This window comes from Colossoma macropomum, unplaced genomic scaffold (assembly GCF_904425465.1).
Source record: "Colossoma macropomum unplaced genomic scaffold, Colossoma_macropomum, whole genome shotgun sequence".
Classification (NCBI taxonomy): Eukaryota; Metazoa; Chordata; class Actinopteri; order Characiformes; family Serrasalmidae; genus Colossoma; species Colossoma macropomum.
The window spans coordinates 127,126-145,483 of record NW_023495334.1 but is presented as its reverse complement, the minus strand read 5'-3'; the positions used below and the strand labels follow the sequence as shown (position 1 = coordinate 145,483).

Genomic DNA, 18,358 nt, shown 5'->3' with positions numbered 1-18,358 from the left:
AATGGCCCTACCTATTTGAAATTCTTGTGTGTTTTGGCCTAAGAGTGAATTTTTGCAAATAGATAAGATCACTCTATACCGCACCCCATGCAGAAGTACTAATAATGGTACATCTCAAAAATTAAGGTAAAAGGAGGATGTAGACAAGGAGTTTTTCTGCCCCCATTGCTATTTATTATGACAATTGAACTACTAGCTATTGCAGCAGAACCCTTAATAATATTTCAAGAATAACCACAGGACAGCAGGAGCACCGTCTGGCCTTATATGCGGATGATGTCATTATTTATCTCAAAGATCTGGGTACATTTATACCTGCCCTGTTGATCAGATTAAGATATGTGGAAAGATCTCAGGCTATAAGATAAACAAATCTAAGGAGAGGAGGAGATCTAAAAGGAGACCCCCATCTGAAGTAGCTGCTCAAGTTGTTGATTGTTTCATCTACTTGGTCAATCAAATTGTACCATATCTTCAGAATATTCAGAAGATAGATGGAAATCTGTACCAATATTGTTAATAGGGAAAAGAAGTATTCTAAAAGTGAAAGTATTTGTTTTCAAATGTACCATTGCTGCCTACGAGTAATTTATTCTCTCAACTAAAGAGACTTTTCATCAGATTTTTATGGAACAACACACACCCCAGACATCTGTCACTACTGTACTTACCCTATGAAAGAGAAGGCCTAAGTGGCTCCCAGTATGCTCTGGTATTATTGGGCAGCACAGTTGAGAATGCGGATGTTCTGTTTTACAGAGGACGATGCCCCCTTATGGAGAGAGACTGAAGGCCACATATTGAGTCTACCACTTCCCATTTACCTGCACTCAGCTAATGTTAAGAAGCTTAAAAAAGAACATGAAAAGTCCCATGGTTAGAAACAGGATTGGTGTGTGGCGCCAAGTTAAAAAGGATCTTGGGGAAACTGCCTCTCTCTCATTCTTTAGTCCAATACTGGGAAATGATTTTCTCCCCCAGGAAGATCTGATCGGGGATTTGAAACTTGAGCTGCAAAGAGACTACAAAAAATAAGAGAGTTATACAATCCTGACAGTGAACATCTGATGTCATTTGAAGAAATAGCAAAGCAATAGGGCGAATACCACAATCATTTCTTTAAATATTTACGATTGAGAAACTTGAGAAACAACAAAATCAGTCACTATCTATGCCCCCTTGTGATGGTTATGGACTGTTTGGGGAAGGGTATAATCTCCAAGCTGTATGACCTTCTGGTAGGTGAGATATGTAAAGAGGCTAGAGGCATGGAGAGAAGACCTACATGAAGACATTACCACTGAAGGGCATGTTCCAAATTACAATGGCAAACTATTAACACATGCCTTAAATTACTGCAGTATAACTAGCTGATGCAAATGTATATAACCCCAGAACAGCTTTATAAATACCATAGTGGTATATCTGATATATGTATTAAGTGTGAAAAGAAAAAGGGTATGCTTTTCCACTGCCTTCAGAGGTGCACTCAAACAAAAATGTTCTGGGAAATGATGAAAGACTGTATCCAGGACATATTATTATTTATACAAACACCTCTAGACCCAAAGCCTTTCATACTAGGTTCATATCCAAGTAATCATAACTTTAGAAGGAGACAACAGATTTTTAAGAAATAGGTGTATCATTGGCCAAAAGAGTTATGACTTTGCCCTTGGAAAAAATTACATATTTTATCAGTGGTAATCAGTCCCTCTTTCACAAAAAATTGGATAGGCTTTCATATATTTTCTAGAGAGGACAGATTTAGTCCATATGAGGGAAGCACCTGGGGATGTATAAATAACCCTTTGCAATGTCCAAAGATATACTTAATTTGTGCTACCCTAAAAAGATTATTAACATTTTTGGGGGTTACATGTGGTTTAAATCTGTAGTGCTTTACTGGCTTGGTCATTGTCAGGGGCATGGGGATAGAGAGACAGGGCTGGGTTTATTTACTCAAAAAAGACTGAAAGATCCAGAAATAAAAAGACTAAATAGTAGAATTTGTCTGTAGTTTTTCCCCCTGATAAGTAAAAACATAGCCTTTAGCCTATTTCTTTAACAACAAGCACCAGGTGTTCATTAGCCCAGTTATGTCCAATTGGGAACCTTCTGGGCCAAAGTGCTGAGTAGATTAGCATTCACCCTCATCTAACGCTCTGAATTCAGTTCATGGAGGCCTTGCTAATTAGCCGATAAGCTGAATCAGGTGTGTTTAATGATGCAGTGTGCTGAAGCCTGCACTGATTTGGCCCATGAGAACTGAAGCCTGACACATGCATTAGCCACTTTACACTGTAAAAATTGGCTTGTCAGATCAACCTAAAAATTTACTTCATTTGGTAACAATTAATTAGTTTTATTGAACCTAAATAAATACTTTGAATGAAACGACTCTTGCATCAACGTATCAATGTAATTTTTTGAGTTTTTTGAGAACTTGCTCAGTTGCTTGTTACCACATGACGTATCTGACAAGCCGACTCAGCTCTTTCCTTTTCCTCAGAACGTCTTTTTCACACCCTCAAGTACTGATGTCTGACAGTTTTGATTTTGTGGGTCAGTAAAGTTTTTATTTCTTTGTAGTTTTACTTCCTTCAGAAACTGAAAAAACTGCCACGAACCAAATAAAATCATTAAGATTACTTTAACATCACAAGTATATTATTATCTTTCTTATTCAAGTGAAAAACATGCCCTGTAAAAATGGCTCGTCAGTTCAACCTAAAAAAATTACTATATGTGGTAACAAATAAATTAACTGTTTTATGCAACCTGTAATGTAAATATAATGTATTTTAACCTAAATAAATACTTTGAATAAACGATTCTTTCAATGAATGCATTTTTTTTTAATAAAAGCACTTGTTACTACATAAAATAATTTTTTAAGTTGATCTGATAAGCCATTTTTTACAGAGTGGCTATTTATCAAAAACTGTAAATTGAACGTAACTTTATGAGACTGATTTATAACATTAATCTAGAATTCTACTGCCTGGATGTTTATGGCAGAAACTTACTGTATTACTGACTGCAGCACAACCACAGTGTTAAACCACAATTAAAGTGGAGCAAATTTGATCAGTGAAGATTTATTTAAATGAATGTGCCCACATTGTAGACTCTGTTTTGTGCACTCCTTTTCATTCAAAGCAGAGAAGGAAGCTCAGCATCACATGATAAGACACTACAAAGTGACTTACAGATGAGTAGTAGTTTCAATTCTGTCTCAAACTCTCACCACCATGGAGGACGCTGAATCTGAGAGCATCTATATGAACATCGAAGATACTGAGAAGAGTGCCAGTCAGACTAAAGTCAATGACGGTGACTACCTGAACACTTCAGCACAGAAACCAGGTAATCATCAACTTATGATTATGATTATTACACAAAATGACAGTGTTCACTTGAACAACAAGTCATTTTTGAAAACGTAACTGAACTGAGCAAAAAAGGCAATGCATATTTACTAATACAGCAATATTTCACACATAAATCATATAAAATTTTTGTTACAGTTGTATGCAACATAACAGCATATCAGAGCCGCTCCATTTAGTGACTTATAGAAAGTAAAATCTACTCTGTAACTAACTGTAAGCCAGAGTAAAGATTTTAGAACTGGACTAATGCGCTCTGTTCTCCTGGTCCGGGTTAAAACTCTAGCACAGGGGTGCTCAATCCTCAGATCCAACACACCTGGCTCATAGAGTCACATGTCCCTGAAGGCCTTGATTACCTGTATCAGGTGTGTTAGATTAGAGTTGGAGCTAAACTCTGCAGGGTGGTAGATTTCCAGGACCAGGATTGGGCACCCCTGCTCTAGCAGCAGCATGCTAAATAAGCTGCATCTGTTTAACGGACTTTTTGGGAAGTGCAATTAAGAGACCATTATAGTAGTAAAAGCTTCAATGACTAATTTCAGATAACGTTTATAATGTAATCTGAGGAGACAGATGTAAGAGAACAGGCTTTCAAACAACAGACGAAAGGCATAGTCTTAAGTAAAGTAATGAAGTCTTAAGCAATGTAACGTTTCGTTTTTCATGAGATGCTGATTTTAGGGGTTCAGCTAAAAGAGAACATCTAATAACAACAGCTTTCATTTTATGGTAAAGTGTATAGGGAAGTTGAGAAGAGAAAGAGGTAGTACTTACAGTTATGCATCCACTTTGAAGTCATTGATACCAGTTCTCCATTAGAGCTTAAATATTAGTCAAATATCACTGAAAAAGCAATGGTAAGTTGCTATTTTAACTCTTCCAGGTTCTCAGGCTGTTTCTGAGGGGAGGCAGGTGCACTCTGGTAGGCCAGCTGCAGTGTGTCTGGGGCTGCTGTGTGTCCTCCTGCTGGCTGTTATTATGGGTCTGAGTACAAAACATAATGCAGAGAAAGAGCAGTTGAGAAACAGTTATGCCAACATGACTATGGAGAGAGACCAGTTACAGAACAGTTATGTCAATATAACTAAAAAGAAAGACCAGTTATGGAGCACTTATAATGACTTATCTAAACAGAGAGACCAGTTACAGAACAGATTTGACAGTATATCAAAGGAGAGAGACCAGTTATTGGACACTAACAACAGGCTGGCTATAGAGAGAAGCAAGCTACAGACCAGCTATGAAGTCCTGTCCAAGGAAAGAGATGCACTTCAGAGGCAGCTCACAGAGAAGGGTGAGTTAGAACTGATAATAGACCATTTACTAGAAAAACAGTCTTTAACATTACAAATGTGAGCTCGGAACAGTAGAAGTTGATCATGACAGCAAATGGTATTCTTTTTATAGCTTGTCCAGCTGGATGGACAAAGTTCATGTCCAGCTGTTACTACGTTTCCTTCTATGAGCGAACCTGGGATCAAAGCAGGCAAGACTGCAGAATGAAAGGAGCAGACCTGGTGATCATCAACAGCAGAGAGGAACAGGTGAGAGTGTAAAGGAAAGATCTCCACTTACTGATGTTACCAATGAGTCCAGTGCCAATTCTGCCTATATGCAAACCACACAAGTTGCATAGAGCCCCATACCTGCTGAGGGGGCCACCATGGCGAGCACGGTGGCATTTATTTTCATATATTTTTTTTTTAAATAAATTAAATAATGTTATAAATGTATAAAGAGGCCTAAACAATATGTGTTGTTTATGTCAAAGCGTGACAGTTTACATCAAGGGTAGCAAAAATTAAATACAAGTGCAACAGCGTTACTTTTCTGTTACGCATGCGGACGTAGTAGCTGCGACAGACATGGATAGCTCAAGTACTACTATTCCTCAGGGGGCACGACACACGACAAAAGGGGTGCAGACTGTGAATTAAGACAAGATGCAGATACATGTTGTATTGCTCATATAAGTCACCATCATCTAATTACAGTCTAAGTGAGTGATGAAATGTTTAGTTCACAATAGAATCAACTGTCTAACATTGGGTGAATCTGAAATGGCTCTGTAGTCCTTATGTAGTGCACTACGTAGGTCATAAATTACGATTCTACACTCCAACTAATGCACAGCATATGAAATACAGAGCTATTTACACAGGATTGGGAACCTGTGGTTTCGGTGATTGTGGGGGTTTTGCTTAGGATATCAGGAACGCTAGGAGTGGCACTAGGTGAGGCACTTGAAGGCAATTTAAGGCAATTCTTGTTTTATCATCAGATATTTGTTTCTGGACTTGGAAAGACTTTGTGGATTGGTCTGACTGACCAGGCCATAGAGGGGCACTGGAAATGGGTGGATGGCACGTCGCCAGGAACTGGGTATGGAACAGTTAGAGCTTTTTCTAGCTAATAAAGACAGTATTTTCTATCAGGTTAAACAGTCCATTAAATAAAAAGTAGGCCATAATCCTACCAATATGTTCTATAGGTCACTTTGGTGTCCATGTTTGTTTTTACCTGTTTGTGGTTTCTTAGGTATTGGTTGCCTGGTGAGCCGAATAACGCTCACTATCAAGGTGAGAACTGCGCTGAGGTAGTTCATCGTGTTGGCTCCAGTGACACACTATCCAGCTGGAACGATGTTCCATGCAGCAAAGTCCTTTCTTGGATATGTGAAAAGATGCATTAAACTGCTGAATAAATGCTTTATTTACAATTTCTTTATATCCTTATTCTCCTTTTTCAATCCATCTCCTTCTTCTTCTCTGCTCCTACATATATATGTGGATCTAATGTGTTCTATGTTGCTGACTACAAATGAAAAGTAATACTGAAGTTAGATGGTTTTACTGTGTCCTCTGGGTAAAATGTGATAAACTGTCTTTATCAGCTTCATTGTAAGCTTAAAAAATGAGAGAAAATCACACAAGAGAACATTGTTTTGCAGTAACATGCATCACTGCTACCCTTGGTTTTACCACTTTGTGCACCATATATTGTGAAGATAACAGCACTGTCTTCTGTTATAAAAGTGATCTGAGAAGTGAGACCAGTCTTTGTATGTAAACTCACCCCACACTTTTGCAAGGGTTAGTATGTCTGCGGAAGGTGAATATGTCATATGTGCACAGTTACTCACAATACCACACATACAGAAACTCGACTGTACTCTCCTTAAGACAGGACTATTATAGAAGATGACTGAAAGCAAGGGAAAAAATACACATCAAGGTTGGTATTAAACTGTCTGCAGATCAGGGCCTTTACCACAAGGGGGCACTTCTCAACTAGCCAGTTATGATCGTTCTAACATACACTGATCAGCCTTACAATTACAGACTGTAGTCCATCTGTTTCTCTGCATACTTTGTTAGCCCCCTTTCACCCTGTTCTTCAATGATCAGGACCCCCACAAAGCAGGTACTATTTGGGAGGTGGATCATTCTCAGCACTGCAGTAACACTGACGTGGTGATGGCATGTTAGTGTGATTGTGCTGGTACAAGTGGATCAGACACAGCAGTGCTGCTGGAGTTTTTAAACGCTGTGTCCACTCACTGTCCACTCTATTTGACACACCTTGTTGGTCCAACTTGTAGATGTAAAGTCAGAGACGGTAGCTCATCTGTTTAACAAGTAGACAGTAATTGTGTACAATTATAACTGTGTATAATGATTTTTACTTTAGTTTTACAGCTTTCAGTTACTTTTATAGGTAATAAACAGGTGCATACTGTGTAAAACTCTTTCTACTTTGTGTGCTATAACCAGTACTTTTTACCTAAAACAATTGCGCAGTCCTGTGGAATGTGTACCACAGACGTACCAAGTTAATATCTAGAACCTGTTGGGCATTTCAGTGTAATTTATTTAATCTTGGAACTTACCATCATGTTACCCAAAATAATTATCAAATACTTTGGAGTTTGTACCTCACATTTACCTGGTTACAAGAAATCAGGGGGCTGCAAAAGAAAGCGCCACCATTTCTTTTACCTTCTCTTTGTATGAGAACACCAAAGAGAAACATTTGTCATCACATATTTTGACACACAGTGATATGAGGAAGTCAAAACCAATGTCTTTCACACTTATTTCACTATCACCCTTTTTCTGTAGGGTTTTCTCACACAACTGTAGAGTCCTAAACAGAGTCCTCTGTTCTGTGTAAGCTTTAGCTTTAGGGTGTTTTCACACTTGGCCTTTTCAGCGTTTCAAGTGGTCTCAGACTATGCAGGTGGTGATTATATGTGAACACATGAAAACAAGCTCAGACCTATCTATAGTACAGCTGATTAATACATCATGGGAACAAAATAGCTCCAGTACGCTTTACGTTTGGCCTTGTGGTTAAAGAACATTGAGGCTTACCATACATTCACAGTCACAATCTTTTTTTTTTCTCAGGGGGCAAAACAAACTAGTTGAAGAATGGCTGCTCATGGGCTTGAATGTCTTGTGACAAGATGGCAGCACTGGCCTTGTAAAGCCATGGGAGGCCATGTGTAATGAAATTTTACATTTACAGCATTTGGCAAATGCTCACATCCATTGTAACTTAGAATTTTAAGAGTCCTTGCCCAGGTAGGGAGTTGAACCCTAGTCTATCACATGGAGGGCAGCAGTGTTATCCGTGCTACACCAACCCCATACACCATGGTTAAGGGGTAATGCCAGGCAAGCCTGCCATAGGCCCATGAATGAGTGTAAGTTAGCTTTTCTAAAAGTCCTCCAAAAAACTCCAGGTAAGCATGTAGATGTGTATCACATGTGCAGAGAACACATTACATCTGGTAAAAATAAACAATTTTGTAACAGTTCTGCTAGCTAATGATAGTGTTTTGCTAGCTCGATTAGTTTGCTTGCGTTATTAATTACTCTGGATGTCAAAGAGCACGGACTTCAGGAATTTTAAGGGCAGGTTTTAAAAAAGTATACTCTTGTTTGGGGCAGATTTTCCCACACTCCAGCACCAAAAGTTTATCAAGTTGTCCCCAGATGTGTATTTTCGCTACGAGATCACTTATGACCATGTCAGACTAGAGTCTAGAGTTCTAGAGGTATGAACAAGTATTTGAGATTTTACTTTACGTTAAAGGTCACAAATTCAAGGTCAATTATGTCATTAGGTAATACTTAGTCATTGATTAAGTACTTAGAAACGAATAATTTCTAATTACCTACCTATGCTTTGTGTCCCGCCAGTTAAAGTCACTGCTAAATATGAATTATTGTATAAGTTCATGATTGAGAGCAGCAGTAGAAACTTTGTTGATCCTCTCAGTAGATAGCTTACCCAAAACTGAATGTGCATAGGAAATATACAACAGCTGAAAATGGCATGCGATGATGTGATACTCTATTAAAACAATCCCTCATCTTCATTAAGTGGACATACTGGTTAGGCCTAAAACACAGGCTGCTTATTCAAAGATGTATGTAGACAGGTCCCCTTTATAAGCAACAGAATGAATAATAAATAAATTTTAAGGTGCCAAAAGAGGTATTTTTGGAGCAATGCCATGGAAACCTAAGTAAAAATTCAGTCAGTGTAACAAGTCAGTATATTAATTAACATATCAATAACAGGACTAATTCATAAGTACTCGATAGTTCTCACATTACTTATTTATATGGGTAAACACACTTATCAGTTCATTAGCAGTGTAATAAGCAGCAGTTAGTGCATATAGAATGAGTAAATAAGCTATAAATCAATAACAAACTTAACAGTGTACTCAATTACTAATTACTTACAACATAATCAGTCACTAAGTAATAACTAATGCTTCATGAGCAGTTAACTAATATATAAATAATGAGTATTTAATTACATATTAGCATATAATTATCAACTCAATTGTAACCCTTAATGTAAAATGTTGCCAGATTGAGTCTCACACTCTCTGTTGCTTTCACTCATAGATGTTGCAAGATGTTACAAGTTCTCTGTGCCTCAAAACCACACCTAGGTCTGCTAGCCTGTGGGTTCCAGAGACGCTCTAGAGAAGCATTAGTAAAATCAGGAAGTTCAGTACATCAGGTACGGCTGTGTCAGACATGATGGCCTAATGCACAGATACAGAGAGAGAATGGCAGAGGAAATCTGTGATGATGAGAGCAGCTTTGAACTGGGTGAGATGGACAGAGAAGAGTTGACAGTGGTCATTTATGCAACTGCAGATGGTGTTAGAGCTCAGGATGTCAGCACAAAGGGAGAGACCTGGATGAAGCAGACAGGTATATAAAACACACACACACACACACACACACGCACACACACACACACAGGCATGCTTAGTACAGTACTGTACAAATGTCAGGGTCACTCTTCATTTAATTTCAAGTCAGGTTACTAATTTACTCCTAGAATTGTTAGCAGTGATTGGGGAGCCTTTACTAATTATAATATACACATCACTCAGCCTGGGCCATGTCGCTAAGCTAAGACAGCCACTGTGAAGTCCTTACTTGATTCCGCCTATCTCTCTAACTATGGTGGACCCGTTGGATAGCTATTGTCAGCAGCTGTGATCTTTTTAAAGGAAGCTTAACAAGCATGTATTTTTTTAGACAGGCATTCGGAAACATCATAGCACAGAGTCAGCGCTGGTGAAGGTGGTCAATGATTCACCTGTTCTGTGCCAGGGAGTTGCAGAAAAATCATCTATGAATTTATTAAAAGCTAAAATTTACAAAGTCTAGCACCAGCATGCCTCACTGAATGTCTCTGTGTTTATGTTTCAACACAACACAAATGTAGTTTTAATAGGCAGTCAAGTTGAGTGAATGCTTAAATAAATAGCTTAGTCTTTTAATTTAGCATTAATTAATGTACTACCTTATTTTTTTACATTTATTTTTAAATTATTATTGCTATTGTTTCTTTTTTTCAACTGCACCCTTAATTTTATTGTCATTTCATCACTGTGTGAAGCACTTTGAGATGTAACCTGTTTGAAAATTTTATTATTTAGAGCTGGGACACAAATTTGAAATTGCTAAGTAGGGACGTAATTTTGGTTACATATTCTGTATATTTAGGACAGCTTCTATTTGTGTCAAAGAAGGGCAACAAAGCTTTAGAGACCAAAAAATGCAGTTTTTAAAACATAGACATCAACAATGATGATGCCTTTTTCAATAGAGCTAGTTGCTCTTGTAGTAGTTTGTTCCGTCATTTTAATGCTCAAAGCTCGGAGCTCTACCCAACACACTAACAGTAGAGTTTCAGCTCCTGTGTGTCAGTGGAGCTTCATTGTGCTGTCTGTGGCTTTTTAGCAGAATGGATACTCAGTGTCTACGCATTTCAGCTGGACTGGCTACCATTATTACTGATGAATCCTTTTCTTTTTCCTCTGCATTTTCTTCCCACGGTCTCAGTGTTAAAAACATATTAGACTTGATGTGAAGGTTCCAGAATGTTAAATTCCTAAAAAATCAATGTATTCTGAAAAGACTTCACAATTAGGTCATCATAAAGCTGCTCCTGAGTGATGCTAATTACGAAATCATGGTCACCACATCTTCTGGGCTAAAGAGGGACCATCTGGCTTGTTATCAGCGCACAGTTCAAAAGCCAGCATCTGTGATATGGGGCATTAGTGCACATGGGATGGGTGACTTGCACATCTGTGCTAAATGAAATAAGCAGGTTTAAGGGCAACATATGCTGCCATCCAGAAGACATCTCTATCAGGAAAGGCCTTGCTTACTTCAGCAAGACAATGCCAAACCACATACTGCACGTATCACAACAGCATGGCTGGAGATGTTGAAACTGAGACATTTTACACAGCATCCAAACTTTTTTGGAATCAAATTCTAAATTAGTTAATGTTTTTCATGAATTGGTTAAATGTCTCAGTTTCAATATCTGATATGTGTTCTATGTTCTATTGTGAAAAAAATATGGGTCTATGAGATTTGCAAATCACTGCATTCCATTTTTATTTACATTTTACACCCATTTACATACATTTTGTCCCACCTTTTTTGGAATTAGGGTTGTATTTTTAGGCTATATATTTTTTAATGTTATGTTGTACAAAATATAACATCATGTATTAATATAACAAATGATAATGAATGTACAATGAACCTTTCTTCTTTTTATTTTTATATTCTGACTTGACTACTATAAAGTTGGTCTTGACTTGATCTCCTTGTGTCCAGGTCTGGGTCTTGACTTGGACTCAACACTAGTGATTTTGACTACAAATACAGAATATAGAAATGCATTGTTTTCTTAATGCAGATGTGAATGTGAAGGATGAGAATGTAGAGAGAGAAACTCTCTTATCCAGTATCCGAAAACTGACTGAAGAAAAAGACCAACTAAACAAAACCTTGACTAAGGAAATCCTCACAATGCAGACCAAATATGATGATTTGTTGAAACAGCTGGGTGAGTGAAACAGCTGCCAGTACAAGCACTCAGTACATCTTTCCAAAGCACAAAAACTTTATACACTGTCAGAGATAAAGGTTCCTACACTTTTCGTTCATCAAGGTACAAACAATGTAAATGTCCCCTCAAACAGTGGTTTTAAGGTCCAATTGTGCACCTTGAATAACTTTTTCCAGGTGAGAAGTACATATTTGTACCTTTTCATAATCTAATGTTTCAAAACAGATAGCCAACATAGAAAATATAATTTCAATAGGTTATGGTACATTTATGTTCCCTGACTAAAGGTACTGAGATGTACCCTTGAGGGTCCCACCCCAATTACAAGAGGGGTACTGCTCCAGTGACAGTTCTGTACCTTTTTCTTCTAATTTATAAAGCATGATTGTACTTTATTTTGCAATAGAGAAGCTCCATTTAAAAGGTTGGAGGAGGTTTGGAAGCAGCTATTACTACTTCTCTACTGAGAAGAGCTGGAGTGCAGCCAGGCAGGACTGCATAGAGAGAGGAGCAGATCTGGTGATCATAAACAGCACAGAGGAACAGGTGAGAAGAGAGAGAGAAGAACTGAACTCTGATAGAAATCTCCTCATTCTAATCTCATCTTCTTCCCTAGGAGTTCATTAAAATGGCAAACAAAAATGCCTGGATTGGTTTAACTGATGCACAAACAGAGGGACAATGGAAGTGGGTGGACGGGTCACCACTAACAGCTGCGTGAGTTTTAATAACCTCATAACAAATTCAAAGAAATTGATAAGACTCATTACATTAACGTAGCAGACATTTGTAGGCAGTGAAACCCACATTTATTATGTTTTGCAAAGATATGCAAGTTATGTTAACAGATCAGAGACAAGTCAGAGTAATTATGTTCAGCTTGTATTTAAAAAAAAAAAGATCAGGTATTTAAATCTGAGTGCTGCATGCTGTGTGTTAATTCCAGATTCTGGAGAGATGGTGAACCCAATGAAGCTCAAGGAGGGGAAGACTGTTCCCTCTTCCACCCCAGTAGTCCTACTCTGCAGACATGGAATGATGCACCCTGCTCTATTGAATCAGGCTGGATCTGTGAATCTACACTGCCACCTAAAGGCTTCAGTAGTTAAAGCCATTTGTGGGTCTCTCATGAGAGTTTACCACCTTTATTACTTTAGTGCTGGCAAATCCTATTGGAAGAAAAGTTTAAAGTGTATTCCAAACAAATTAAAGTATATTAAGTGTATCTAGAATAAAAAAAGGACTTCATTTCAGAACTCAGTTCAAAGTAACACACAATGCATACCCTTTCAAACTACTTTGTTTGAAACACAAATTAGGAAGCATTATATAATCATCTGTCCACGAAATGTGTATAGTTAAATGTGCCTTGTGCCTTTATACAGTGCACTAGCAGAGCATACTGTCATCAACTCATTTTTTCCCTAATGTAATATATATGTTTTGCTTTAATTTTGTCTGTACAGATACAATAATAACTCCAAGTAATTGCAGTTTTTCAATAAACTACTTATTTTCTCTTAGTTGGTATGAATATTTTTACTTGTACTCCAGTAAATCATCACAGTAACAGTGTTCATACTTAATTATAAACTTTCCACCCCTGCTTGGGGATCAGAGCAATCATGTAACTCATTTGATAGTTCATAATGTAGTAATGTACAACCCCATTGCCAAAAAAGTTGGGATGCTGTGCAAAATGTGAATAAAAACAGAATGCAACTATATGCAAATCACTTAACCCCTATTTAATTGGAAATAGTAACATGTCAAATGTTGAAACTGGTTGAACTGCTGAAACAAGCATTTTGAATTTGATGCCAGTAACACATTTCTAAAAAAATAGGCTGGGGGCATATTTACAACTGTGTTGCTTCATCTCTTCTTTTAACATCACTCTGTAAACGTTTGTGAACTGAGAAGATCAACTGCTGTAGTTTTGAAAGTGAAATGTTTTCTCATTCTCGATATAGAATTTCAGCTGCTCAGCAGTTTGGGGTCTCCTTTGTCATTTTTCATTTCATATTACCACAAATGTTATCAGTGGGTGACAGGAGTGGACGGGCACGCCAGTTTAGCACCCGGATACTAGTGTTAGGCAGTGTTTTGACATTGTCTCGCTGAAATAATCAAGACCTTCTCTGAAAAAGACGTTGTCTGGAGGGCAGCATATGTTGCTCCAAACCTGTATATATCGTTCTGCATTAATGGTGCCTTCACAGATGTGCACGTCACCCATGCAATAATATCATCACGGATGCTGGCTTTTAAACTGTGTACTGATAACAAGCTGGATGATCCAAACCAGACAGTGGGTTGGAAGTGTAACTTGAGCTCATGGAGTGATTTCCTCTACAGAATTATGTTTGTTTTTAATGCAGTGCTGTCTGAGGGACTGAAGATCACAGCTAGCCAGTATAAGTTTTTGGGCTTGTCTCTTGCATACAGAGATTTCTCTAAATTCTCCGAATCTTTTAATGACGTTATGTGCTGTAGATGATGAAATCCCCAAGTTCTTTGCTATTTTACATTGAGAAATGTTATTGTCGAATTATTGCACTATTTGCCCACACAGTTTTTCATAGAGTGGTGAACCCCTCCTCATCTTTACTTCTTTTATATTATGTTAAACATTTTGTATAACATCTTAAGACTAAGAATAGGTAAGACTAATAAAAAACTGAAATTTTTTTTTTGAAGGGTTAAGATGTAAACAAAGTCATTTAGAGTGGTTTGATGGGAAATGCTTCATTCTAGAGAAACTTACTGAGTTACTCAGTTCACAGTGGTGGTGACGGGAACCAGATGTCTGAAGAGTTTAATAAAGTGGTTTTCATAAACAGTTATCTCTGTTATGATGTCTCCCCCTTCTGGGGAGACTGTGGAACTAACTCAATAAGTTTTTTTCCTGGCTTCACCCACTCACACCACACTTTCACACCCGCAGTTGGTCCTGGATTTATTAAGACCACTTCATATACCTTTTTGTTTGGTTTTGGGCCTTGCAAAGTTTGTGTGTTCATACCAGAGTTCTGAGCCTGTTTTTTTCTGTGTTTGCCTTATTTTACTGATTTTTGATTATGGATCTGCATCTGATGTTGCCTGCCTGTGCTTTGGCCCCTTGCCTTTTGGACTGCCCCCAATAAAGTTGTTCTGCTAATGGGCTCCCGAGTGGCTCAACCGTCTAAGCGTTGGCCCTATCATCAGGAGATCGCGAGCTTGATCCCTGATGATGCTACATGCTAGTCAGTGCAGGCGTCTGTTAGCTGACGTAACAGATCTGGCGGTTGGCGCTTTCCTCCGAGCGCGTTCAGCTGTCCAGTGACGTTGCGTGAGCGGCTGTTCGAAAAGATGCGGTGGAGCTTCACAGGTCTCGGAGGAAGCCTGTGTTAGCCTTCACCCTCCTAGCGTTGGTAGTATCATGTGATTGGTGGAGTCCTAACTAGTGGGTGAAACTGGAAACTACTAAATTGGGTAAAAATCAAAAAAAAAAAAGATTAAAAAACAAATAAAAAATTATTCTGCTAATGCAACCTGGCTCAACCCCAGTGTTACAAGCTAACAGAAAGAAATGGTTATGAATATGCTGCTTGATGCCTGAAACGATCGTTTTACATTTTACGATCATTTTGAGAGAATTTTGGTCCAAAATGTATTTTTAGAAGCTATTCATGACGGATTGGTACATGTATGATGTTATATAGCAAAACAGTCTCCAAAGAAAATAATTATTCTTTTTTCAGATTTATCACTATTTTAAGTTTCTCCTTAATGAATAATTTCACATCCAGCCACTCTGAATGACTACATCTCAGTGACTCTATTATGCAGAAATGTTGAACAACTGCTGTAATTCCCCTTTATGCATTAGGAGCTATTATGAGATAATGCCAAAAATATCAAGAAAAGACAGTTTTGCAGTTTTATTTATTATTATTATTATTATTATTATTATTATTTATTTTTTATTTTTTTAAATTTTTTTTATTTTTATTTAACCTTTGATTTATATGTACTTATTGGTCACCATATTACCACCGAGTCCTATATGGCGCTGCTCTTCTCACACTGAGGCTGAATCTCGAATGGCTCCCTGCTCCCTACATAGTGCACTATGTAAACCTTTAAATACTGGATCCTGCACCCAACAGTGCAAAGTATAAAAAATAGTCATTTGGGATTCAGCCACATCCATACTCAACAAATAGTGCACTATTTTGCTATAGAAACTTATATACTTCTATAGAAATTTTTTAACTTTCATAGCTGGCACACTATTTAAGGAATACAGAACCATTTGGAATTGAGCCTGGATTTGACGCCACACTGTTAAAAATGGCTAATCAATTCAACCTAAAAAATGCTTCGTATAGTAACAAGCAGTTTAACTAGTTTTATGCAACTCAAAAAAGTACATTGATTTAAAAAAAAAATGTTTATTCGAAGTGTTTATTTAGGTTGAATAAAGCTAGCTGAGTTACTTGTTACCACATAAAGTCAATTTTTTTTTTTTTAGGTTAAACTGACGAGCCCTTTTTACAGAGTAGCGTATAAGCTGTTCAAGGGACGTTCTTCAGACTTTTTTTTATTGTTGTCAGTCAGATTTTAGAACCGTAACTATCCATTTTATAAAAGTTATTTGAACTGTATATCAGGCCTCTTTCATGCCTTAGGCGTGTTTCACACTTCAGAAAAAAATGGAGTTAATAGTTTTTCTAATAGGACTTTAATATCCATTCAGCCACTTCACTTCCGTTTCAGTTACAGGTCCTGAAAGTTGATGTTTGTTAAGAGGAGGTTTAGTAGTTGGTTGAAGTAGAAAAAACCCAAACAGAATCGAGGACAGAATCTATTCACATATGAGGTGCATTGATCTGAGTGAGATGGACAGAGAGGATATCAGAACAAAGAGGATGCAGCAGACAGGCAGTGTAGCACACTTTCATAAACCACTTTTGCATGTTGAATTGAGTCCCTAGCATTTAAGTCCAGCTCGAGTCTTCAGTCTTTGGTAGAGAATTAGAATTTAGTCTCTTTATCAGCTGCAGAGATTTCACTGTATAAAGTAAACCTGCTAATGAAAGCATCGGGTTCAACACGGCTTTAAATAACAAGCCTTTCAATAGAAAAAAAAACTTGAATGTGAAGAACAGAACTGAAACACTACAAGCAGTAAAGGCAGCACAGGGCTGTGAAATCAGACACATTGGCTGTGAACCTCATGCAGTTAGGTCTAATCTCACACTCCTATGCCACATTTCTCACATACATTTACGTCTCTCCTCAAAATGACCTACCGATGAACCTGAATGCTCATAAAGTTTCCACTACTGCAGCTTTACAGATTAACCCCTTTAATGGCCAGGGCTCACCAGCAGGCCCGGAGTTTTATTACACACTTCTATATTTAAAGAATAGCTCAGCCAGTTTGTACTGACTTCCCTGTAGTAATGGAATAATTAATAAACCTTAGTATGTAATTAGTCTGGGATTTTAAAGGGTTAAGAGCACAACAGCAGTTTACATTGATACAAGCAAAGCAGATCACGCTAGCTAGTCAGTCACTGCTTATTCAGGGGTGGGGCCAGTATAGCAACAGTAACAGGTCAGATTTTAACCACAGCATGGGAGTTCTCACTCAAAGCATTTCTGTAAACGCTCTGCTCCAGCTCCATTCCATATGATTCATTCTTATGATATTTATTTTACGTCTTGAATGTATGGACAAGGCACTACACACTTCATTCCATTAATTTTGTAATTTATGGCTGTTATTAAATGGAAAAACTAGTTAAACATTCACACAGACTTTTTTTCGAAAAAGTATAGGCTTGCAGCAACGGTCCAATCACAGACTAGAAAACTGTTGAGGGTAAACAAACACAAACTTACAACACCATCTTATTTATTATTTACACATCAAAATGGACGGCACGAGACTGAAACTGAGTGTAATATCTAAAAACTTTTTTGTGATTGGTAAGAATTTCTAGAACATAAAGAACAGAAAGTGAATGAAACATATCCATGTAAAGTTATTCTGGCAACTAAAAGTGCATGGAGTACCCACAATAGCGAGCACAAAGAGTAGCATCAACACAGAACTTGCTCTCTTTATTTGGAACAGCAGAAAACCAAACTTAGGTCAGCGTACAACTTAAATAGTCCATTCAATGGCTTGTAATGGGAGACAGGTGTCAGCATGAATAGTATGCAGGTGAGTCTGACCTCTGTTGGCATGGAGGGGAATCGGCAACAGATGTAACACTGTTACAAAGTCTTGTTGTGTCCAGGTCTTGGCGCTAGTGATTTTGACTACAATGCTACAGAATACATATGCAGAACAAAGTTCTATGTAGAAAAACATCACGTTTTCTCATGCAGATTGTGATGTGAAGGTTAATTTATTATTTTGATTAATATGTGCAAGTTTCTGTGATAAATATCTTCAAGACACGAGTTCTGACCCGCTTGACTCACCTTGTGAACATCTCTGGTTCTCATCATGAGAACAACATGCAAAAATGGGTAATGAAAGTTGCTAAACTACC

At 37.8% G+C, this 18,358-nt stretch overlaps 1 protein-coding gene across 1 annotated transcript; it reads left to right on the top strand.

Annotated features, from left to right (window-relative positions):
* Nucleotides 1-3,249: 3,249 nt before the first annotated feature.
* LOC118801813 lies at nucleotides 3,250-12,924 on the top strand. The gene is made up of 11 exons (XM_036562186.1): nucleotides 3,250-3,369; nucleotides 4,279-4,689; nucleotides 4,803-4,939; nucleotides 5,677-5,777; nucleotides 5,934-6,039; nucleotides 9,323-9,381; nucleotides 9,477-9,637; nucleotides 11,655-11,804; nucleotides 12,214-12,353; nucleotides 12,424-12,524; nucleotides 12,754-12,924. Exons 1-11 carry the CDS (start codon nucleotides 3,255-3,257, stop codon nucleotides 12,914-12,916), a joined length of 1,644 nt encoding a protein of 547 aa, XP_036418079.1. The 5' UTR covers nucleotides 3,250-3,254; the 3' UTR covers nucleotides 12,917-12,924.
* Nucleotides 12,925-18,358: the final 5,434 nt, after the last annotated feature.